Genomic DNA, 25602 nt, shown 5'->3' with positions numbered 1-25602 from the left:
CTGCCATGGTATAAGCTATTAAATACTCTACAAAAACGCTAAGAAGTATCCAATTTTTATCAACCTAAACAAAGATGGCGCCAATTTACCCTCTCCCTTTGTTTCCATGGACACACTGATGAGCCTCACTTTTAGGAGTGCTTCTTTCATTTTAAATCCGCTGTGATGTCCCGCGAAATTTACAAAATGGTAAATCTTACATTCTGGTGAAAGATTTGAATTGCTCAAATCTTGTAATCGTTCGGCTTTTCTCTGCCGTTTTATTGGCAGTGTGGATTAGTTTACTTTAATAAAACAAAGAAACGGTTACTTTTACGCAATAGATATAAATCGTTAGCAAGTCCTTTTCGAGAGATGGCTGAAGGACACGATCGAGGATCACCGGTTGAAGATTCAATCCTCGAATGTTGGAAAAGGTTGGGTATATGGTGACTACCTAAGATAAACCGGCATTATGAAAGCTTAAGTTATTTATTCCTAATTTTGACTTAAAAGTTGCTCAAAGAACTGATGAAGTACATTTTGATTTAATTGAGAAATTATAATTGATTTTGTTTCACAAATGTTTAGCTACTTTTTTTTTTATATTGATAACCGAATCAGAAACGCTATTTTGCATTGTAGGGAACAACTTGAGTTAAAAAAGAAGCTTGTTTGCGAGGACTGCATCAGTTGGGGTGAATCCACTGATAAACCATTTAGTAACTTGCGTCTGATCGCAGGAGTTGACATATCATTTGTCAAAGATGATCTTACACACGCTTGTGCTTGCTTGGTGGTACTTTCCTTCCCTAAAACTTGAGGTCTGAACTTGAGATCTGATCATTAATTCTTCCTTCCAGCTGCTACAAATTCTTTGTCAATTAGTTATGAGAAATTGGTGTTGGATCAAGATAACAACCACCTGATAAGTTATTCTCATTACCTTTTAGTTGGATAATGTCGTAGATCGCAACGCATTATTTTTTGTCTACTTTTTCTAGTGCAGTAGCGCTAATTATGGTAAAGTTTTGCGTGCGCTTTCTTTGTTTCATTACATAGCGTAGCATGTGCAGTTTTTTCCAGTGCAGTTTTGTCAAGTGTAGTTTGTATCTTCGTTCTTTTCGCTTCATGTAGCTTGTTCGCCACTAGACAGGATTCACAACATCCCAACAAATGTAAGTTTGTATTATGTAGTTTTCATCGTCGTTTTCTTTGCAGCTTTCCATGATATTTAGTGTAGTTTATATTATAATGGGTTTTCGTTTGCTGTTTTATTTGCAGTTTTAACCGTGTTGTTTCGTGTCGTGTCGTTTTGCCGTGTTAAAATCGTGCTTATTAGAATTAGTCGCCCGTGGCAGTAATAAATGTATTTGATATCGCAGGGAGAAGTTTCATGTTAAAAAAAAATGGTAATTTATATTTGTTTGGCCTGAAAACTGGAACCTGAAAACATATAAATACCCAGACTGCTCACACTGGCTTCCAAAAGCTAAAAGAATAGATTTCAAAAATAATCTCTTACAGCTTTTGAATCACTGGTATGGAGCATTCGTAATAAGTGAACTATAACTTCCACACATTCCTACTGCAAAATTATGCTTCTCTAATAAATTTTTCTTTTTATTCTTATTTGTAAGCTAAAATATTGCAAATATATATATCGTATTAACCAAGTGCAAGGGCTGTACTGGGAGAATATTGGCCCAAGGTCTTGACAGTACGGACCGAGCGCAGCTCGGTCCGTACAAAAAAGACTGAGGGCCAATATTCTTTCAGTACGGTCCCGAGCAAGCTTGGTTAATAAGAGATTTATTATACGACAGAAGTTCAAAGGGACGCAAGTGTGGTATCATTCAGGACCATTCGGGACAGTGCCCGGTCCAATACTGAGAGAATATTGACCGGCAATAGAGCATTTTGATTGGTTGATTTTAGTTATAGGCCCTCTGACTGCCCGAGTTGTGTAATAAAGAAATTTATTTAACTCTGCCTCAGTATCCTGAAGTAACTTGTAGTGAACATTACTACTTTTGGATAGTGTACAAGGTTCATCAAAACTGTGAACATTCTGAGTGCTACATATGATACACGATCCTCGCAGTAGATAGCGCTATTTAAGCAATAGCGAAAATCAGACCTGCAAAAAATCAGGCCTGTATGGGACTCGAACCACTGACCTCTGCGATACTAGTGCAGCGCTCTCCCAATTGAGCTAACAAGCCAACTGGGAGCAGGCTGTTAAGTTCATTCGTAATAAACCCGTGGAAGTGATAAATGAGATACAATGAAATATATGAAGTTCATATATTTTGTACTGCGGTATTAGATACATATGATGCACGATCCTCGCAGTAGATAGTGCTATTTAAGCAATAGCGAAAATCAGACCTGAAAAAAATCAGGCCTGTACGTGACTCGAACCACTGACCTCTGCGATACTAGTGCAGCGCTCTACCAATTGAGCTAACAAGCCAACTGGGAGCAGGCTGTTGAGTTGATTCGTAATAAACCCGTGAAAGTGATAAATGAGATACAATGAAATATATGAAGTTCATATATTTTGTACTGCGGTATTAGATACATATGACACACGATCCTCGCAGTAGATAGCGCTATTTAAGCAATAGCGAAAATCAGACCTGAAAAAAATCAGGCCTGTACGGGACTCGAACCACTGACCTCTGCGATACTAGTGCAGCGCTCTACCAATTGAGCTAACAAGCCAACTGGGAGCAGGCCGTTAAGTTGATTCGTAATAAACCTGTGAAAGTGATAAATGAGATACAATGAAATATATGAAGTATATATTTCATTGTATCATATATTTCATTGTATCTCATATATTTCATTGTATCTTCATATATTTCATTGTATCTGATTTATCACTTTCACGGGTTTATTGCGAATCAACTTAACGGCCTGCTCCCAGTTGGCTTGTTAGCTCAATTGGTAGAGCGCTGCACTAGTATCGCAGAGGTCAGTGGTTCGAGTCCCGTACAGGCCTGATTTTTTTCAGGTCTGATTTTCGCTATGCTTAAATAGCGCTATCTACTGCGAGGATCGTGTGTCATATGTATCTAATACCGCAGTACAAAATATATGAAGTTCATATATTTCATTGTATCTCATTCTGAGTGCTGTTGGGATTCATTTTATGGTGTATTATATCTTATGAATATTTATTTTAATGCAGGTTGTGTGTAAGGATCTTACCCTTGTACATCTGGAATTACCTTACATACCAGAATACCTGGCTTTCAGAGAAGTTGGGTTCCTAGTTGAAGCAGTTTCCAAGCTAAGGAGAGCTAAACCACATCTACTTCCACAAGTGAAAATATCTTTAAGATGGTTTTTTATATCAATTTAAAGCTAGACTGACCATGTTTTCATTAGTCAAAATAAAATAAAAATTAATTGTTATTTGGTATTAATATAAAACTTATTTAATAAGAAAGAAGATAAATCTAGATCAGATGAGGTCATGTGATTGCCTTAGTGTTTTTATTGTTGTCATTGTTTTAGATTATTTTAGTTGATGGGAATGGAATGTTGCACGCTAGAGATATGTTTCTCAGTTTATCATTTTGATAAAGTATATTATAATCAGGATAGCTCACCAAATTTAATTATGTTTTGTTTCTTGGGCTGAACAAAGTCAATTGATCAGGATGATAAAATCATTTCACTTTTCACTACCTAAAAGACCAGTCACTGGGGAAGAGCCTTAATTTTTTTCCTTAAAAGACAAAGTATATCATTTTAAACCTTTAACTCACAGAAATGATTAACATGCAACTTCTCTCTTTAATATCCATACATGACGAACAACAGGTATGGAGAATAATCAAACTTATCAGGCAGAAGTTGTAACCTTGATTGAACACCAAATTCTCACAACCAATTTACACGGAAATGTGTAGCAGCTAGAGGGGAGAATTTATTATCAGATCTTGGGAATTATAGGGTTAACTTACTAGATCTTGTTATATGCAGGTTTTGGGATTGCTTGTCACCTCGGAGTGGCCAAGACTCTCTTCCATGTGGATGGGATTGAGAAACATGCAGATGAGGTCTCTTAATAATAACAAAATTTCTCCTCGATTTAATGGTGTTAAAAAATTTGAGAGAGATGGATAGTACCAGAAAATGTCCATACCAACCCTGGCCTAAGAGATGCTCTTGGAAACTGTAAAGGTAAATTGTGTTCAGCCAGGAGCCATCACTTTTAAAGAAATCAAGGCAAGATGAAACTGAAACTCCAGAGGAGTGGGAAGGTTCATGCAGACCAATAACCCTTTCTGGTGGGTGGGGGGAGGGGGGGGTTGTAATTTGAGTGATTGGCTGACTCTCTTCTGTAGTATTACCAATAACAAATCCTTTCTTGACAGATCAAAAACTGTTTAAAATCTAGCGGAGACAGTTTTCCATTGGAAGGCGACTCTGGCACAATTTGGGGAATGGTAAGATAAGTCAAATTTCCAAACTGTAACTAAAGGATAACAAAAAGAATGAAAAAATTGTGCAAATATTTTAATTGCAACTCCTGCTGCTTCTCCCCAGAAATGAGACTCTTACCTTTTCTTTCAGTGTTTTGTCCCAGCTTAATAAGCTATGATCAAACTCTTGTATACTATAAAAAAAATTGATTTTTCAAGCAGATTAAAAATGGCAGGGGAGCATCTGAAGTAAACCAACAATATGTTAAAGCTTGGCAGGTGAACTAGAATCCTATCAATCTCCTCAACTGATTTGGTGACAGATTTTTGAAAAAAAGTAACATTAGTTACTTCTTCAAGCATGATGCAAAATCTCTTTACTGTTTCTACTGTGAGAAGTTTGACTGCCTCCCAATTAGCTCAATGGATAGAGCGCTGGACTGTTGTGCGGGAGGTCGAGGGTTCGAACCCTGGCTGGACCAACACTCAAGGTCTTAAAATAATTGCGAAGAATATGCTGCCTTTCTATAACATCAAGAAATGGTTAGATATTCTAGTCTTCTCGGATAGGGACGAATAAATGGAGGTCCCGTCTCCTGCAGGGTTAGGGTTAGGAGACGTTAACTTCCCATGCACGAGATTACTGTGTGGTGGATGTCCTCCCCTGGGGTGGGATGGGTTGGGAATATTTGATGAGGGCCTCAGGTTAGAAAAGTGTAACAGGTTATCGCACCTCCCTCTTTAAATAAAGTTAAAGAACATCACAATTAATTGTATTTTATTTACTCAGGCATTGAGAAGTACCCAACAATCTCCTAACCCTATCTACATATCAGTAGGCCACAAGACAAGACTGGAGACAGCAGTGAGACTTGCACACGCCTGCTGTCAGTACAGAATACCTGAACCTATCAGACAAGTAATGATCAAGACAGAGACTACCAAAAATTATAACTATGTACATATTACCTGAGTTTTGTCGGGCTGCTTGGGAAAATAGTTGGCTCTTGGTCATGACATATGGTGAGGTCTGTGCATCACAACAGAGAACCAAATATTTTCCCATCCTGCCTGACCAACTCAGTCAAAGAGTACATGATAATAATTTTTAAGAATATTTTGAGATCAACACATACCAATCACTGAAAAAGAACCAACTCATTAACTGTATTTGTGTACTAGGTAAATGTCCTATTTTGCTCCATGAACCATAAAAATATCCTTCCTGTCAAATGTACCCTTGATCCAATCAACTTTGTTGCCTTCCCAGTCAAGACCAATATTTCACCAAAAACCTAGTATGAAAGGAACAAAAACAGATATAAATGCTTTTTTAGTTGCTTTAAATAGTCTTAAAAAAAAGGTAGGTCTTATTTTTTTCATATTTCCAGGCAGATATCAGATCTAGAGCATACATCAAAGAGCATATCCCTAAAGAATTGGAAACATGTTCCTGCAGGCTACAAAATGATGAAAGTAATCTCCTGAAAGAGGAAGATGATACAAAAAAGGAAGGGCAAGATCTAGTACATGGGACCTGCCAGAATTTTGATCAACTTAACATTAGTTAATTGACAAATAGATTCCATGTTGTCATATGTTTGTTTAGTAATAGAGCACGGATGATGTTTAAATGGTAAGAACAAACATGTTGCAAAGAATAAGCAACCTAGGAGAGATGGCCAAAAGAAGTTAATTCATCATACAAGGTTCCTCTTTTTTAACTGTATCAAGGTTGGAATATTCAGAATGTTTTTGTGAAACTGAATCTGAGCTGTAATAACTTTTATGAACACATTGTAGTAATGGTATTTTATCAATCTTTAAGCATTTTAAACATACCTCTTTAATACACTGCCTACTTTAATCAAGAGATGACAAAGGGTATTTGAACATCTTGTAAATAGTTTTATAAACTACAAAAATACACTTTTTACTGGCAAAGTATTTCCAACCATAAATGTTTACAAAGCACACAGAGGATGCGCCTTGCCTGGGAGAGTCTGGATCAGCATCATTGTTCAAAGATCTGTTCAATCCAGGTGTATCACAGGAACTAACAAATCCCCTCTAGAGAGGGATTTGTTAGTTCTTTTGATGCACTATAATTGCATAATCTTGGATAACTCACCCACATTTACATTACCCAACCGATTACACGATGAGGAGATAACCAGCCTTCACCCAGCACGTAACTACTTGCCATATGGGTGCCCTATACTTTAGCTTAAACACAAAGGCGCGCTATTATAGGAGCCTTATGTCCCACTGGACCATTTGTCAATCAACCGTCGTGTGATGTAGAACTCTTAGTGTCAAGTCAGCTTGAGCTACAGCTACTCCAAAGCAGTGAACAGCGGGCGCATTCCTCAAAATTGCTTTATGTCTTCATCACAATACAAGAATTTTTGAGATTTGTATTTCCTTTCTCCAATATAAACTGTCTTTATTTGTGGCAGTAAATATGAGATCAAAGTAGGTGGTTCGCACGTTACCTCATGCCACCATGCTGGTGGAAGTAAACAATAGATATCTCATTAGTTTCTTTTGTTCATCTACCAGCATTTGAATTTGACCTGTACACGTCAACGGTGAGTGACAAATGAGCCTAGGTCTTCCCAGGGAAGACTTTCTTATATAGTGTACCTTTGTGTTTAAGATGTTGAGCATTTCATCCCCATTCTCCATGTAAATATTAAGCAATTACTGGATGAGGTTGAGCATGATCTGAATTGTCAATGCCAAGGTCCGAGTAATTAGCTGAGACCAAAGGCTGAGGCAGATAACACAGACATGAAGTTTGATAGTTCACAATGTCATGCAAAAACTAAATTCAATACTTGTTTCATATTGTTTAATCAATCTGCAAAAGAAAACACCTCTCTGAGTTTGGAAAAGTTTGAGAACACTACACAAACTAGGCAGACTTTGAACTCGACATGTATGATAACCCATGTCAACTTCACATGCTATTGGATATTGATTGTATGTTCTTAACCAATTGTAAGTCTATTTCAAAATAACTTAAAACCTACCATCAAATGGTGTATCTCCAGATAAACTTGGCAGCCCTTCTTATCACGCCAAATTGAACTACTTCAATTGATACAGTACACCAATAATCTACATGTACCCTTGGCTAACCCTATCTCCCACCATCTGCTGACAAACAGTGTAACGCGCGTTAACCAAAGCCAAATTCTAATTGCAGTCAAAGGTTAAAAACTATTTAACAGCTGTTTCACTTGATTGTGGTGTACATAGCACACTCTACAGATGTAAAAGTGGGCATTTTGTACGCCCCAGTATCTGTTAAAGGCGCATGAATCTTTATCTGTCTCATGTGGGTGTCCCTTCCATTTTGATGATTGGACAAAACAGCTATTTGCAACATGTAAGTTTTCAAAGGCTTGTCCCCATCCGACAAAGACACTGTCAGCCATCCACTCGGTTCCTCAAGCTCTATAAATTCTATCTGGTGCAGGTCATGAAAGTGATTCCCAGCACGAATGGATATTTTACTCGGTGTGTAGCTCTCATCGGCCTTGTAATCGGCGTACAAGCAAATGTTTTGAATCGCTGTTTTCCGCCGGAACTGAATGCTCACCAAATGCGGTTGTGGTCCATCAGATTGCCAATACGTTGCTAGGTTTCCATCACGAAGCTGCTCCACTCCAAAGCCAGATTTGCATGACGATAACGACCAAACAGCTTGATCTCCTATCTCTCGGTATTTCTCGCTGTTAATGCCGTCAATTTGCGTCTCGGTGTTTGATAGCTCCTCCACGCGAACCGCCATTTTCGAATTTAGCGCGCAATAAGCATGCGTTGGCTAAGATAACCGCTGAGATGATAACACATATGTTGTCTCGTCCCCGAATGAGGGATTATCATAACTTCTCAAATGTGACAAAATGAAGTATAATCATTCAACATCGAGATGACCGTGAGTCCAACGGTAGACTGGAGATACTCAGGTAGCGCAAGTCACTAAGTAAAAAATGGCGGCGAAGAAGGCACCAAGAACAAACATGATCTCGATGCTCTGCTAAAAGAAGCAACAAGTTTGCTTGGAGAAAAAAAAATATCACGGAAGAGGAAAAAAGGCCGGAGTGATTTGGAAATTTATAGGGACTCCACCACTGGTTTGAAGAAATACAAGCACAAGTGTCGGCCTCGCGAAAAAAGGCGACGAATACGTCGCTCTGCAGAAGGTGAATTTACAATATTTTTATCTTTTGCAACACGATGTCCCCCTAAAATTAACGAATACAGTTAATTGTCAAAACGCCTTAAATTTACTAGAATGATTAATCCAACGTTCCAATCAAGCTGCTGGCCATGTTGCCTCAACAAAGCTCATGCAAGTTTTATTTTGACAAGACTCAAACCTTATAGGTTGCGATCCGAGTTTAGATTTGGGAGATGATGATGTACAACCTACATGTCGTGAGATGTCACCACCTGTTACGATGTTGTGTGACACGCCATGTGCTACTTGCCGTATTTGGGCATTACCTTATTTGGTGATTAAAATAAATACACTTCCACACTCTCAATCGCTTCCTACTTGTTGAAACATGGTGTCAGGAGTAAACTCCGCTTTACTTGCCTAAATTTCGCTCGCGTCTGAGTAAAAAACCAGTGGAAGCTACCCGCAAATTCTGTTCCCTTCGCCTGATCACAATTCTGAATCAGTTCGCTCCTTGCAAGCGAAAGAAGATGTCGACAGAAAGTGCCCACGAGGAGACACCCAGCGCAAGCAGTATTCAACCTTTAGCGCCGGCATATATACCACAAGCAATACCGCACAATTTTCCGCTGCCAAACGCAATGCATTGCCGTGGAGACGTCGCTGGAAACTGGGAGTTTTTCAAACAGCAATGGAGCGATTACGAAATCGCCACGGGCCTCATTCACCGTGAAAATACCATTCGCCTAGCGACCTTGAGATCTGCAATGGGCCGAGAATGCCTCCAAATTTTCCTAAACCTGAACCTATCAGAAGACGACAAACAGAATATCGATAGATGTCTAGAAGCGCTAGATCAGTATTTCAAGCCCACAAGAAATGTAGTTTACGAAAGGTACGTTTTCAACACATGCATGCAAGGCAATGACGAGTCAACTCAAAGTTATGTAACAAGACTGCGAAAGTTAGCCGCATCCTGCGAATACGGAGAGCTGACTGACGATCTTATCAGGGACAGGCTAGTCATAGGACTGAAGAATAATGGTGACAAAGTACGATTATTGAGAGAAAAGAATCTGGATCTTAAAAAAGCCATCCAAATGTGCACTACGAGCGAAGTAGCCGCGCAGCAAATGAAGAAAATTCAGAACACAGAGGACAAAGCCGAGGAGGTTAAGAAGCTTGTTGACAGAAAGAAGGTTCCAAGAAGACGTCACTTCAAGAAAGCTCCAGAGAAACAGCAGAAATCCGATGATAAACCGAAGAATTCGGGCGTAGAAGAACGCCCTGGTTTCAAATGCAAATATTGTGGTCGCCCAGAACGTCATGTAAAGAGAACGGAGTGTCCGGCGTCCGGAAAAACATGCAGCAACTGTAACAAAAAAGGCCACTTCGCGTCAGTGTGTCTCGCAAGGAAGAAAGTAAATCAGTTTGAAGATATTGAAACGTCAAGTGACGACGAAATGTGCCTAACCTTGGAAACTATATCGCTAGTTGATACGAAGGCCAGACAATGGTTTACAGAAATACAGTTCTTCAAATCTCCAAAAGATGACTTCACCACATCAATCACATGTCAACTCGACACTGGAGCCACATGCAATGTACTCTGCCTAGATGACCTGTCAGCCATAACCCAGCTAGGAGATCCTCCAGTTGAAAGGTCAACGGTCAAGCTCAGGCTATTTGGGGGGTCAACACTGAAGCCCATCGGGGAATGTGACTTGTATGTGAAGCACCATAGTACCAGGCAGACACTCAAGTTTCAAGTGGTTCAAGGCAAGTGTAGACCTCTGCTGTCAGCCGAAACCTGTGAGAAGTTGCAACTCATCAAGCTCAATTCTTCCCTCACCCAGACAGTGCACCAAGTTAACAGTGCAGAGAAGCCGCTGTCAGAAGAAGACCTGTGTAGCAAGTATCAGGACGTATTCACTGGCCTGGGACACATTGGAAATGCAAAAATAGTGGTTGACAAGAATGTTACACCGGTACAGCATTCTCCTCGTCGTGTTCCGGTAGCCCTTCGAAAAGATGTGAAGAAGAAGATTGCCGAGCTTCAGGAAAAAGGGATCATTAAGAAAGCTGAGGAACCCTCAGAGTGGATAAATAGCATGGTGGTAGTAGCTAAACCGAATAAGATCCGAATCTGTCTAGATCCCAAAGATTTAAACAAGGCTATACAGCGTCCAAAGTTCCAAATGCCAACCTTAGAGGAACTTTTGCCTGATCTAAGTAAAGCTAGAGTCTTTAGCTCCTTTGACGCAAAAGATGGTTTTTACCAAGTGAGCTTAGATGAGGAAAGCAGTAAATTAACAACTTTTTGGACGCCTCTTGGAAGATACCGTTTCCTCAGAATGCCCTTTGGGATAAGTCCTGCTCCTGAAATATTTGAAAGCAAACTTCAAGAATGTCTAGCTGATCTTCATGGAGTCAAAGTGATCAGAGATGATATCCTGGTGGTAGGATACGGAGCAACAGATGCAGAAGCTCAAATTGATCATGATCGAAATGTCGCACGCCTAATGGAGCGAGCAAGACGAATAAGCCTAAAGCTTAACAAGTCCAAAGTCAAGCTGAGAAAAGCCGAGGTCAAATTTATGGGTCATGTAATCTCTAAAGAGGGACTAAAACCTGATCCAGACAAGGTCACAGCCATAAAGAACATGCCAAAGCCAACATCCACGAGTGAAGTTCAGACCCTACTTGGTTTTGTCAATTATTTGTCTAAATTCTTACCCAAACTCTCGGATGTGTCTGCACCTTTGAGAGAACTTACCATCAGTCCAGCCAAGTTTACATGGGCCAGACAACATGATAAAGCTTTCACCACCATACAGCAGCTAGTCATCCAGCACCCAGTTCTGAAATTTTACAATGAAGAAGAAGAGGCAACTATTCAGACAGATGCCAGTGACAAAGGCATAGGAGCAGTTCTCCTACAAAATGGACAGCCCGTAGCGTTTGCATCCAGAACTCTCTCTAAGACAGAGCAAAGATATGCCACCATCGAAAAAGAGTGCCTTGCAATTGTGTTTGGATGTGAGAGGTTCAATCAGTATCTGGCTCGCAGAGAGAAGATTTACATAGAAACGGATCATAAACCCCTTGAGTCCATCTTCAAGAAGTCTCTGCTCGCAGCACCGTGCCGTCTACAGAGAATGTTGTTACGACTACAGAAATACAATCTGGCAGTCAGCTACAAACCTGGGAGTCAGATGTTACTAGCAGATCACTTGTCAAGAGCAGCACAACATGAAAACACAGTGCCCGAAGATACCTTTCAAGTGTTCTCAGTGGATTTGGAGAAAAGTAACCCGATGCAAGCCTTGAAGATATCCCCTGAACGACTGGAACAGCTACAGCGCTGCACTGGACAGGATGAGTCTTTGCAAGTTCTAAAGACCACCATTCTCAGTGGCTGGCCAGCTCAGAAAGATCAAGCACCTGTTAACATCAGAGAATATTGGAACTATCGTGATGAGCTGTCAATACACAATGGAGTTCTCTTCAAGGGTTCAAGAGTAATAATTCCACGTGTCTTGCGGCCTGAAGTTATGTCCAAGATACATTCAAGTCACTTGGGCATAGAAGCCTGCCTTCGCAAAGCAAGAGACTCCGTGTTTTGGCCAAACATGACTGGAGATGTACGTGACCAAGTCTCACAGTGTTCCATCTGCAGTGAATGGCAATCCCAAAATCCAAAGGAACCAATGCAAAGTCATCAGATTCCGGACCGCCCTTGGAGTAGAGTTGCGGCGGATCAGTTCAAGCTTAATGGAAAAGATTACATAGTCCTCGTAGACTTCTATTCGGATTTTATCGAAGTGAAGATGTTGCAAGAGAACACATCAAGTGCTGTGGTTGAGTTTCTAAAAGAGCAGTTTAGCAGACATGGGATACCAGACACTTTGATCACTGACAACGGTTCCCAATTTACAAGTCAGGAATTCAGGCAGTTCACACACAGTTGGGAAGTTGTCCATGTTTCCTCTTCGCCACACCATCACAAGTCGAATGGTAAGGTAGAAGCAGCCGTGAAAGTGACCAAGTCTTTACTAAAAAAAGCCCTTAAGGACCACAAAGACCCCTGGCTAGCACTGCTTGATCAAAGAAATACCCCTACAGAGTCAATAGGTTCAAGTCCAGTACAGAGACTTATGTCCCGACGCACAAGAACTCTACTTCCAACTGCCACTAACCTCCTGTACCCGAAAGTACCAGGAAATGTGGATCAACTACTCCGGCTAAAAAGACAGAGAGCCAAGTTCTATCATGATCGTTCCTCCCGTCCCTTACCCGAAATTGAAATAGGACAGGACGTCAGGGTGGCCCCTCTACAGAAGAACGACGTATGGAAGAGAGGTACCTGTGTTGAGAAACTCTCCGACAGGTCCTATGTAGTGAAGACGGAGGCTAACAACCACCTGGTCCGTCGAAACCGTGCTTTCCTAAAACCAGCTGAGAAACCAGCTGCGCCGACTCCCTCATCTAAGATAGTTGATCTCAGCACAAGTCAGCCTTCAAAGCACAGCTCACCGCCAGCGATGGTCCCTGGACCCAAGCCAATATCACCAGCAGTCAAGAGAACAAGGACCAGAATAATAAAACCTCCCGCTAGGCTAAGTGACTACTTAACTTAGGTCTTTGGATCTTAAAGTGCAACTTAGGCTTAGGACTGTACAGAGACATTAGTTTCAGTGAACCTTTTGAATTTTTTTTACTTCGTTTCCTCGTTGTGTCGGGTTAAGTTCGTTTTGCATTTCTATTATTTATTTTTTGACATTTAGTTTATGGCCATGTTCAGCTTTGTTTGACAAAGAAAGGGAGATGTTACGATGTTGTGTGACACGCCATGTGCTACTTGCCGTATTTGGGCATTACCTTATTTGGTGATTAAAATAAATACACTTCCACACTCTCAATCGCCTCCTACTTGTTGAAACACCACCATCAATTGTCAAGCGTAAGTTTTGTTTGGGACAGAATGTTCTTTTATCCAAACACCTGCAATACAACTGTTTTTCACAACATCCCACTTAAATGTAGATCAATCACTTTAATGACATTGAGAAGTTCGTATGGCTACAGCACTAGAAATGGCTACTTACCTAGACTCCCTACTTACCTAGACTGCCTAAACCTAAAACGGAATGCGGAAAGAGGGTGTCCTACTTCCGTTTTATAAATGACTGGATGTCCCTCCCAGTATTTTTAAGAAGGCCAATGCCATGCAAAATTTTTAAGGAAAACCTTACAAGATTCTTAATGCATAAACACTTTAAATGATGGATAAAACTTTAGATATACGCCGTTTTAGATCTGTGACGATTTTATTTCTTGTTTTATCTTTTAATACTTTTTATTTTTACGGAGGACCTCCCTGAAAACCGCGTATTTACGTGACGGGCGCTTCCTCCTTAAAGATTGTTTATTATTATTATTATTATTATTATTATTATTATTGTTAATGAGATCAATCGTTTCTCATGCAAAGGTAATGATAAATTGCCAATAATGACTGGAAAAAATTGGGCCCCTGTGCTCATTAGTAAGCTGTAGCCTTTTATCCACCTATAGATCTCGATATCAAGGCAAATCTACTATATTTTCAATGTGTACATGCATGAGCATGCGCGAATGATGCTATCAACTATACGCAGTAAGGGTACACAAAATGTGAGGAATCACCTTAAGCTTATTTAATAAGGCATTCTTGGGACAACTTGATTTAATGAAGTAAGTGGGGAGTGTAAAGAAAGAGAGTTTATTTTTTATAGGGTTGTACATTTGATTTGCCATTTTTTTTAATTATTATTTTCACTTCATATGCTTAATTATACATTTTTTTTAAACCACCATATTCAAATTGAACTTAGCATAAGCAAGTAAAGGTGGATGGAGACTCATCCAACATGTATTAATTAGCTTTAAAGTCAGAAGTGGTTTCAAAGAGAAATTTATGATGATGATGATTATGTTATATCACAATGCAAAACAACATTTTTAATGTAGCTTTGCTTATCTCTTTTCCTTAGATAAGTCTTTTCCAGTCCCTAATATACCAGATCAATGTTCAAGTTGTAAAGAGGATGGAGTCATACAACAAGTTCCATCTTCTGGTTTCTTAATAATAGTTAATGAAAAAAGGTAATAATGTCTGTTTGCTTAAACTGTCCTGGATTTTTCTAATTTCCTGTATCTAATTATTAAGTGAATTAATAAAAGTAATATGGCTTGCTCTTTATCTCAAATTACGTTTTGGTATGTCCTTTTATGGTAATCAATTAGATTGTAATGCATCATAAGGAGAGATTCATTTTATTAAAATTTTAATTAGTTTCACCTTAATTTATTACCTATAGTTATGGGAATTCCTAGTTGAAGCCATTTTACTCTACTTTAATGTTATCATTATTCATGAAGTGAATAATTTTTTTTTCAGGACGATTTGAACAAAGTCATAATCCAGTGTTCCAACTGCAACAGTATCATTCTATCCTGGTCTCTGATTGATGTTGTCCAAGCAGGGTTTTGGTGTGGGAGTCCCACTGACACCAGTTATGTGTTTGACCAACAATCATTCAGGTTATGGGATTCAATCCAGAAAAGAATGTCTGGGACATCAGAAAGCTCCTTTATTCATGCACTTGAGGATGTATCAGTTATGAAAGGAAGGGTATGCTTTTCTTTAGTTGAATTAATTTTATTTAATTTTCCACTTATGTTTCTGCATAATTTTTTGTACAGTGGTTTATTGAATGGTCAAAATTGTATTCTGACACATTCTTGCTTAACACATATCTTTGAATTGTAATATTTTAGAGACAATGTAGCAAATGTATGGGGTTACATGACTTGCTCTTGGCTCTGACGTAATAATATGATTGTCTATAGATTTTTCACATATTTTTAAGTTTGGTGCTAGAACATTTCAATGTAATTTTCAGGTTTTAAACCTTGTTTGTTTTTTTTTTGAGATTTTTGTGTACATAATGTAGTGGAAATCTTACTTTTGTGCTGTCTGCTGTACTTTATGTAGTAGTTACTATCACTGACTGTAGCGTTTACAGCGACCAAAATCTAAATTCTAAAGTTCAAGGGCATGTCGCTCCAAAACGCGGTTAACGAGGTGTTTGGGACTATTTTACTGATGAAAATGACAACCCAAAGTTGACTGTTTGCACGAATCTTTATTCTTGAAAAGCAATCGACCGCGAACCACAATCAATGACGAAAATAATGATTATTCTGACAGTCAATCAATCTATCAAACGATCGATCGTAAACTGAAACAACAATACAACGAAGTTCTATCAATCTAACGAAAAGCCGGGGAATATGTGATCAAAGAATTGCATGTTAAATACTGGGCTCTAAAGTCTATAACGAGATTAACAATACAAGTGAAACAGAACAAAAGTTTGGAAACAAATTAAAAGAGTTTGATGACTGATAAACAGCCCATTGTTCTATCTAAATGATGGGCGTTCACTGACTTGCAAATTGGCGCGAATTTGGCCTTTGAATCTTAAATCTATACAGATCATTGAATATTTGTTTGTACATTGTCGCCCAACACTGAAAAGACTGGAGAGGGAAAGACAAAGTTACAAAGGTACTCACATATTGGTCCCGCTTGTGCCAGAGGTTGAGAAAAACGAAAGGGCGAAAGTTTACCAAGGCTATTCAAAACTTACGAAGAACTGATTAAAGGGACGCTAAAATTGCCTTTTATATGCACATGGTGACGCTGAAAGGTCCGATTACAAAACCAATGGAAATACAGAAAAATAGATAAGCATTGTAACTATGTGGCTATCTAAGATCATTCTGAAATTAGTGAACTAATCAATAATCAATCAAAAAAGTGAGCCTTCTGGCTAATGTCCTTAACACTGACCTACCTAAATTGATATTTCTATTTTATTTTTTCAGGCACCAACCATCAATCACAGCACATTTAGTAAATCTTTTAAAGAGTGGAAATTCTGCCAGTTTGAATTGGGTCATCTGCAAGGTCACAACGGGATTATTTGCCCTACATGTTCCATCTTTCAGCACTCCTGCCATGTTGATGGAAATATGAAACTGTATCATTACAGTTCATCTGGAGGGTAGGTTTTATTCTAGAGGAAAGGTCTACACAGAACAATGTCAAAAACACCCAACATTTTATCAATGCTCATAAAACTTGTACAATCGAATGAAGGGTGCAAATTTTGTAAATTTTACTTTTATTAGTGGCCTGAATACAAGTGGCTGTTGGTTATTGCATTACTTATATTTTAATTTGGTGTGTTTTGTTGAGTTTATTTATACTAAAGATATATAAAGTTGAGGTTTAATCATTAGGTTAGGCACAATAGTAACTGTTATCATCCATTGTCTTTAATAATAATTATGCAGTTATATCATGAAAAAATTATACATTTTAGCCAGTTATAATTGTTTTCTTCTACAGACAAAGGAGGCAATCACATTATGAAGATCTTTTTATTGCCAACAAGGGGGATGTTGATAGTCACATGAACAAAGTGTATGCAAAGCAGTCCAAATCTAAGGTGTGTGTATATGCAGTTTTACTCCAATCATTTAGTACTAAGTTTATAGCCTCTTAGCAAGCTGTGACAAGTTTCTATATTGGTAGGATTGCATGAAATTTTGACTTTTCTGTCACAGTATTAATAGTTATTAAATGCTGCAACAAGGAACAAGACAATATGTGTGGGGAATCACATTGGCGGGCTGCTTCTAATAAGGGTAGAAAGACAGCTAAACTAGATGAGACAGGACTTGAGACCGCAGGCTGCTGGCATGGTTTGGCACAGTGGGCAGTGAACATGGTGTAAAACATTTTATAGATTTTTTCATATCCAGGGATACAGTATGAACAATGGAGGTCCATCGGCATTCAACTTAAGGCAATTAGAAAACAGTAAGGACTGACAAATTAGAATCAAACAAATTCGCAGAGTTGTAACTAGACCTTAATTAGTCAGTTACTTCATTTTAGTTAATTGAAGTTATATACATTCAACTGAAAGGTAGGTTATTCATATCTTTTAGATCGTGAGGAGCTCATTACTGAGCATGCTATTGCTTGGAATCAAAGAAAGATCAATGGCATGGCACAGAGTCTGTCAAGACGGTACACTCAGGTCAGTATTTATGCAATATTACTATTAAACAACAACAAACATATGAAACATATGTGTGAACTGCGGTTATGAGACGTATATAAGAACGATCCTTCGCAGTAAAGCACTATTTGAGCAATAGTGGAAATCAGACCTGAAAAAAATTTCAGGCCTGTACGGGATTCGAACCACTGACCTCTGCGATACTAGTGCGGCGCTCTACCAATTGAGCTAACAAGCCAACTGGGAGCAGGCCATCAAATTAATTCGATATAAACCCGTAGATGATAAATCAAACAACAACAAACATATGAAACATATGTGTGAACTACGGTTATGAGACGTATATAAGAACGATCCTTCGCAGTAAAGCACTATTTGAGCAATAGTGGAAATCAGACCTGAAAAAAATTTCAGGCCTGTACGGGATTCGAACCACTGACCTCTGCGATACGGGTTTATATCGAATTAATTTGATGGCCTGCACCCAGTTGGCTTGTTAGCTCAATTGGTAGAGCGCTGCACTAGTATCGCAGAGGTCAGTGGTTCGAATCCCGTACAGGCCTGAAATTTTTTTCAGGTCTGATTTCCACTATTGCTCAAATAGTGCTTTACTGTAAATATTACTATTGCTAAATAGCTATTAAACAGACAAAATTATGTTACCATTTGTACTCACGCTTTATCTTATTTAGATTTGTCCAAACAGCGTGCACACCTCCGCAAAAAGACTTCTTCAAACAAGAATAAGCTCTCTTCCCTAATAGATAAGTACAATCAAAAGAAAGAAGGCAATGAAGCTTTGCAAGCTACTGTCTCTGAACTTATGAAGGGGAATTTCCCATTGGGAAACACAACAGGTAAACTTTGTGAATTTTAGTACTCAATTCAACTTGTCTCTTTTGTTGAGTATTTCAGCTTGTAGCTGTCATTTTTGTTCTAAGTATATTTTCATTCTATCATTGATAAAGTATTTTCTTGTACATTGTACAACTTACTAATTTTATTTATAACATAACCAAAGCAAAGCGCGCGCTCTGATTGATCAATTTAGCGTCCGCCATTTGCCCATGGGTGTACGCTGCTGACGTGAGCAAATGCAAAGACTATTTTTCCGCGCGCGATTGTTTTTTGTGGTCACGTAAGATTTGTTAAATAAAATGGAACTCTTTAGCTACAATGTATCAATGTTATGTCATAAAACAAATGGTAAACACCACAGCGTACACTACTGAGTTATGGACGCACTTGGGAGGTTTGCTAAGCACTCAAGAAGCTAGAGTCACTCTCGGCTATTGCCTCGAGCGACTCTTATGCTTCTTTCATGCTTAGCAACCTCCCGCATGCATCCATAACTCAATAGTGTACGCTGTGGTGTTTACCATTTGTTAAATAAGATAAGACACACTTGTGATAGGGGGTAGCTTAGTAGCTATGGTCATTGTGTTGGTGTCTTTAGAAAGACACTATGCTCCAGCACTGCCCCTCTCAAGCAAATTGTACCAGCAAACTGTTCACAACTTCTAATAGATCAGGCCTCTTCCGAGGTGTTGCGTTTTTTCCTACCTCTGTCTAACCTGAGCACGCAGGACATTAAAATCAAGAACAACAACAACAACAACAACAACAACAGCAACAACAACAGCAACAACAACAAGCCGCTTATTTTCTTTCCTTTTAAAATGTTATTTTGCAAATAGTAAATGCTAATCTAGGCGGGCCATTGATTGCTTATGCATAAAACTAGATCAATTAAATAACATTAATAACAATTAAGATTTAGTTACATGTAATATTATTATAATAGTTTCTGCATATTAAGATTGCTAAAACAAAATGAGGGGAGAATAATGAGAGAAGACACTGATTTTAATTACATAAAGTTTCCTGTTCTTGAATAATCTCGTGTTTAATAAGAAAGGAATTTTCTTCGTCCAGCATTCTTGGTTATTCATTTTTAATTCTAGCCTTAAAAGACTTTTTGGGTAGCTCTCTTTTTTCGTGGTATCTCATTCCAAAAACTGGCACCAATTATTGAGAATGCATTGTTTTTGTAATTCAAGTCAGTTTTCATTCATCCATATAGGTACACCAATGAGAATCAAGAAATTCATCGTTGAAAAACATGAAATGATCACGAGATGGGATGAAGAAATTTCTCTCGTAAAAAAAGAGATGGCAAACTTTGTAGCGTTCTACATGAATGTTACTACTCCTCGGCTTGAAAGGATTGTTGTGGAGTTACAGGATAAGTTAGCGCGTGAGCATGTCATAACCATTAGTCTTTCCTGTTCTTAACATTAACAGTTTGCTTAATAGAAAATAATCTTGATAAAGCGTTCTTGTTCTTTTTCCCTGTCAAGATCCTGAAAGCAGTTCAGACGTACCACGCGACAACAACGAAGCATCTTTGCAACCCGAGATGGAAGAAAATGTAATTACCTTTATCTTTGTGTTTACTTATTTACTTATTTATGTATTTATCTACGTACGTACTTATTTATTTCTTTATTTCTTTAGTTTTCAAACTATCCTTTGCTTCACAACTGCAGTACATTTCTTACTCTTTTGCATTACATTGTGCACTCTTTTACAATAATGTGCTTACACTTTGCTTTACACTACTCTGTGTCCATGGCATACCATGCAAACATTCAGACACACTATGTAAAAGTAACGTAGCATCAATATTTCTCTCTGCGACACCCTCTTTCTTTTCATGTGTCTAGGAGATGAAGTACAGAAGTTGTTCAATGAGTGCTGTGGTTCTTCAAGGAAAGTTGAGTTGTACCAAAAAGGGAATTGCCTTTTGCAAGAGTCAGATTTGCTCTGCAGCTACCAAGTTCAAAGCTGCATTAAGTGGTAATGACTACGAGGAATGTCTGCCTTTGGAAGAGGGTGCAGAAAATGATGATGACATACTTTGTCTCCCGCGATATACTTTTCGCACCTAAACAAGTTGGAAATAGGTAAGACAAAGAAGATCCCTTTCTGTAGATGACTGTTCTCTTCAGGATCGCCCAAAATTACTGGTGCTGGCACAGTTGGCGTTTTTATGTAAGTAATTAAAATACAAGCAAACCCTCTTTCAATTTTATGGCCATGAAGCGTCACACAATTTTCGTCTACAATACCAACAGAGAGAGTCTCGTCATCAACAACATAAACCACTCCATTACCCTCCTTTGCTGCTACTTGCCCATCCCCAGCGTCACCTACCAGACTCCCACTGCTATTTGTCGCTGTGTTCACATCAGTCACGTAGGTACACCCAGCTCCACTTGGCTGACATGCATTGCCACCTAAGGCACCAACCACACCAGCCACCTCACCACGACACGCACTACCTGCCTGACTCCCATTGCCAATTGCTGTACCTCCCACACCAGCCATTTGTCCATACCCAGCACCAACACCCACACTGGCCAACTGCCCATGCCCCACACCACCTGCCTGACACCCATTTAGTCCCCCAGTCTGATCTGCTGGATTCTCTATGGTACCATTCCCACCTTCTGGTGCGATACCAGTACAAATTACGGACATTGTATCATTTCCAAAACTGACAGTAACTGATGGATCGTCAGGGTCATCATCCATGGCATTATCCCTGCCATGAACGTCTACACAGAAAAATAACATTTAAGTATAAGTAATTTTCCAAAAGAATCTAAACTATATTCAATTAGTGCATTTTGTCCTTCTTAACGTGATAATTTGCTACCTTTTCTGTGTTGGTCAGCATTGTAAGGGACAATACTATAAAAGAATTGCAAGACACTCCTATACCTCCTTCAGAAAATCAGTTGAATAGGACATGACATGTAAGACTTGCAACCCCAGATCTCAAGGACTTTTCTTATTACTGGGATCTATCATTATTATCAATATCGTTATTTTTATCATTATTGCTATTTTTACTTACCTTTGGCAAATTGTTTGAAGAGCTTTGTGGTTACTCGACCATATTTTGATGCATTGCTTTTATCCGACCACACAAATTTTAGCCCAGCACCAGGTGTGCCATAAGTATGTACAGATGTACCAGTACCATGTTTATTGAAGTACAAAACAACAACATCCCAACCATGATGTTGATATAAAAACATTTGCCTGAAAAACAAACAACATGAAATATTCTCATTAGCATTTCTGAATATATATCACATTGCAGCAAATAAAATAAGGTCATAGGAAGTAGAATAGAGAGTTACAAGCCAGGAATTTACAGTTGAGGTGCTTTTTAATGCTCTATCATTTTCATTTTCATCATCACCATTATGGTATTTTTTAATATTTCTGTTGTTGTTGTTAGTGTTGTTATTATTATTATTATTATCATAATTATTATTATTATTAAATGTTCATCATTGTTGTCATCATTGCTAATATCTGGACTCAAAATATATGAATGCTAGTAAGCCAAATCTAAAAGCATCAACAAACAAGTACTCAGTGCAGCAACATTTGTCAAGTAAATATGTATATAGAAAAAACCAGGAAAGATTTATTACTCGACGTTTCGGGGTCATCGTGACTCCATTATCAAGAGACTAGTTTAAAAACATGCAAATAAGGAAAGGTACAAGAATAGCATAAATTAGACTGAACGGCTTAAACAAACACCTTGGCGCGGATGGAATCCGTTTGCACGTTCAGTGTTGGCTTACGCATGCGAATATACAACATTTCATTAACAAGGCAATCAAATTTGCCGTTACATTTCGTGATGACGTTGAATTGCTCGATCAAGCGTTCAGGCATTTCACTATTGTGCTGGAGGTGGTAGTGTTTGTAGATAGAGGATGATTTCCTTTTGTGCCCTTCTACGCGCTCGTGTAAGTGACCACGAGTATAGCCCACATACCCTGCATCACACAGGTTACATTTAAATTCATAAACGATACATTGTTGGTTAACAATAGGGGGCTTAATTTCGTGTTGCTTAAGCTGTTGATCGAGCTTAGGGCTAACGAACACTGGTTGGACAGTCACGCTTAACTTCGAGCTTAGACGAAATGTAACGGCAAATTTGATTGCCTTGTTAATGAAATGTTGTATATTCGCATGCGTAAGCCAACACTGAACGTGCAAACGGATTCCATCCGCGCCAAGGTGTTTGTTTAAGCCGTTCAGTCTAATTTATGCTATTCTTGTACCTTTCCTTATTTGCATGTTTTTAAACTAGTCTCTTGATAATGGAGTCACGATGACCCCGAAACGTCGAGTAATAAATCTTTCCTGGTTTTTTCTATGCCTTTGCTTTAGCAAATCCCTGCTGATCGAATATGTATATAGGGATTTAAATATAAAACCTTTCATTAATTCTGAAATTCATTTAATGAGGACAAAAAATGGGCCAATGGTAGCTTTGAGCAGAAGCCAAAATGAAAATACACGTAACTGTTGCTTGTTTGTGTGTGGAAAAATTATAATATATCAACTATCTGCTAGTGGATTTATTTGAAGTCTGACTGTTATCATAATGATTGTTATCATTTATTAAATACAGTATTTATTTATTACCCGATACTCCAACAGCTTCCTTTGTTGGGTGACATGTGTTTTATTTTTTGTGCCAGTTTTTCCCAGTCAGATCGTTTGATTTGGAATGCTGCTCCTCATCCTTCAATCTTGCAACTTTTGGATGCATTGTAATTCATGCCACCACACATGCTACATTTCTGTAATAGAATAATAAAATGACAAAAATTTCTATTAATTTTCACATTGCTGCTTTAAATTAAGTACAGGTGTACTATAAAACTAATTTTCTGTTCGTGTGGCATTGAATCCTGCTATCTTGCCGCTCTTAGGCCAGAGTGCAAATGTGATCAGTAAATGTTGATAGAACGTTATAATTAAGTACAGTTAAAGGTATAGTTAAAGGTAAGTTTAAAATAGATTAATTGATCTGCTTTAATAATATTTGGCAGAGAAAATTACATTTGAGGGATTCAACTGCAATATTTTTGGCCTAATAACAGACACTGTAGCCATATTCAATAATGAAGGCTTGTGAAAGTTCTAGAAAAAATGGTTTCTCAGAAAACATTAAAAAAAAGTTTTTTTAAAAAAACTTTGAACGAATTACTCAGTATTACCAAGGCTGTGCTCTTGCAGTGCCCGGTGGCCCCTGGCGCCTTACTTTTGCTCTTGGGCGACTCGGAAATTTTAGTTTTTTCATACAAAGCATATGCTGGGCACCCTGGATTACACAGTTTCAGAACACTGGGTTCCATTCAATTTTCCTTAGAGCACAGCCTTGATTACTATTATTATTATGTTACTAGGTGAGTTTTAACTGAATGAAAATATAATTTTTATTTTTTGTTATTTTTATTTAAATTTAATTACTGCTAACACAAAATACATACAAAATACATACAACACAAAATTGCATGGTAAAAAAACAGCTGCACAATTGCCCTTATCCTAGTTGTGACCATTTTAGTCACCCTACAGGAAGGCTATAATTTTGCAGTTATAGCAAATAAACTATAGATAATTTATGATAAATTTAGTATTTATTCATGATCACAGGTGTAGCCTTTAAATACTCCACCCATAGGAACAAAGAGTGTGAGTGTGTGAGTGATTGTGATCACAGGTGATTAATAAATAGTTACATTCAGCAAATACAAATTTTCATTCCGGCAACTTTAACTACATTTTTTTAAATTATAGTTGACAATTATAGCCTCTTATTAAGAAAGAAAAATTAACCTACTACAGAAGGTTTGGTAATTAGGTGAGGGTAACTTTGTCTGAGAAAATGTTACAGGGGTCAAGGAAAGGTGTCTGTTGTTCATTTAACAGGTGTCTGTATTAGGCAGGCAAATGTACATAAATGTTGTAGTTTTCGCCTAGAAAAACAAAATAGTTGAACATGTATTAAAACTGTCTTGTATCAAGGGCGGGGTTCTGCTGAAAAGGTGATTTGATATGATTATCTTAAAATATCCAAATTTAATATTACTATCATTTACATTTCCACAGTATTCAAAATCCATAAAGACCCCTTAATTACATTATGAAGTGGGGGAGGGGAGGGGGAGTTAAACAGTTCTCACTCAAAAACAACATACTTCATTGAATTGTAAATTATTTTTTAACAATCTATGAAACAAACAGAAATGAAAGCATTTAATCTAAATAACCATTTAAGCATTTAATCTGAATAACCTAAATAACCTTTAAATGTAAGCTACTAGATATTCATACCTTGAATGGTCTTTTAGTTGGCCTGAAAACCTCTTTAGAATTTAAATCTGAAATTAAAGAAAATTATGTACATGTGATGTTCCTAATCATTTTCAAAAAAAGTTCCTAGGCATCTTCATATTGGTATATTAATTACTTTAAATGGTGCCTGTAAAAGCACTCTGTACAGTACAGGGAGCTTAGACCAGATTGGGCCTAAATGCAAAAATCTGAAGTTAAAAACCCAACTAATGATTGCAATTTCCTGTTGCTGTCAATAATAATTATGGCAACAGCTAACAAACCTTGAAAAACAGAAAGAAGCAAAATAGCTCGAAAACTACCAGTCACAACTGACAGATGTGACCTTTTGACCTGGTTGAAGTGAAGCTTTGTTTCCAGAGAGGTCTGCTAGCTAAGATGATTGTCAGCAGTGAAAAATGTAGCCATTGTTTTAGGTCTGAATTTCAGAGTATGCAAAATATGTTACTGAAAACTGCAAAATAAAGTGTAGCACAGAACCCCTGTAGAATTTAAAGAGCTCCTCTAATTGTGTATATTCCAGATGGCCAGGCAGACTGCAAACCAAAACAACTTCCATGAAGGAGGCATTGAAGGAATATTTCCTGGCACAACATAACATGTCAGATGG

General features: G+C 38.2%; 4 protein-coding genes, 2 long non-coding RNA genes and 1 pseudogene across 7 annotated transcripts; 5 read left to right on the top strand and 2 right to left on the bottom strand.

Annotated features, from left to right (window-relative positions):
* The first annotated feature begins 334 nt into the window (after positions 1-334).
* On the top strand, positions 335-962 carry LOC148725999 (endonuclease V-like). The gene is made up of 2 exons (XM_088730265.1): positions 335-416; positions 625-962. The coding sequence occupies exons 1-2, from the start codon at positions 355-357 to the stop codon at positions 800-802; spliced, it is 240 nt and encodes a 79-aa protein (XP_088586391.1). The 5' UTR covers positions 335-354; the 3' UTR covers positions 803-962.
* A 2493-nt stretch (positions 963-3455) lies between these two features.
* On the top strand, positions 3456-6365 carry LOC148725998 (endonuclease V-like). Its single transcript, XM_088731570.1, has 5 exons — positions 3456-3465; positions 3976-4052; positions 4371-4442; positions 5209-5337; positions 5810-6365. The coding sequence occupies exons 1-5, from the start codon at positions 3456-3458 to the stop codon at positions 5987-5989; spliced, it is 468 nt and encodes a 155-aa protein (XP_088587696.1). The 3' UTR covers positions 5990-6365.
* On the bottom strand, positions 5562-8232 carry LOC148725997 (anaphase-promoting complex subunit 10 pseudogene; annotated as a pseudogene). Its single transcript, XR_015990611.1, has 2 exons — positions 7454-8232; positions 5562-5713 (listed from the first exon to the last, which is right to left on the bottom strand). The product of XR_015990611.1 is annotated as an anaphase-promoting complex subunit 10 pseudogene (transcript).
* A 56-nt stretch (positions 8233-8288) lies between these two features.
* Positions 8289-8977, top strand: LOC148725996 (uncharacterized). The gene is made up of 2 exons (XR_015990613.1): positions 8289-8632; positions 8817-8977. It is a non-coding gene; the product is annotated as an uncharacterized LOC148725996 (long non-coding RNA).
* Positions 8978-13554: 4577 nt separating this feature from the next.
* On the top strand, positions 13555-15088 carry LOC148725995 (uncharacterized). Its single transcript, XR_015990612.1, has 3 exons — positions 13555-13573; positions 14646-14757; positions 15053-15088. It is a non-coding gene; the product is annotated as an uncharacterized LOC148725995 (long non-coding RNA).
* A 29-nt stretch (positions 15089-15117) lies between these two features.
* LOC148725994 (uncharacterized) lies at positions 15118-18497 on the top strand. The gene is made up of 5 exons (XM_088731569.1): positions 15118-15286; positions 16546-16724; positions 17072-17171; positions 17677-17768; positions 18443-18497. The coding sequence occupies exons 1-5, from the start codon at positions 15221-15223 to the stop codon at positions 18495-18497; spliced, it is 492 nt and encodes a 163-aa protein (XP_088587695.1). The 5' UTR covers positions 15118-15220.
* Positions 18498-19392: 895 nt separating this feature from the next.
* Positions 19393-25112, bottom strand: LOC148725993 (uncharacterized). The gene is made up of 4 exons (XM_088730264.1): positions 24972-25112; positions 23274-23431; positions 21673-21860; positions 19393-21370 (listed from the first exon to the last, which is right to left on the bottom strand). The coding sequence occupies exons 2-4, from the start codon at positions 23306-23308 to the stop codon at positions 20592-20594; spliced, it is 1002 nt and encodes a 333-aa protein (XP_088586390.1). The 5' UTR covers positions 23309-23431; positions 24972-25112; the 3' UTR covers positions 19393-20591.
* Positions 25113-25602: the final 490 nt, after the last annotated feature.

Source organism: Stylophora pistillata, chromosome 8, assembly GCF_964205215.1.
Source record: "Stylophora pistillata chromosome 8, jaStyPist1.2, whole genome shotgun sequence".
NCBI lineage: Eukaryota > Metazoa > Cnidaria > Anthozoa > Scleractinia > Pocilloporidae > Stylophora > Stylophora pistillata.
This window is presented reverse-complemented; position numbering and strand designations above follow the sequence as displayed.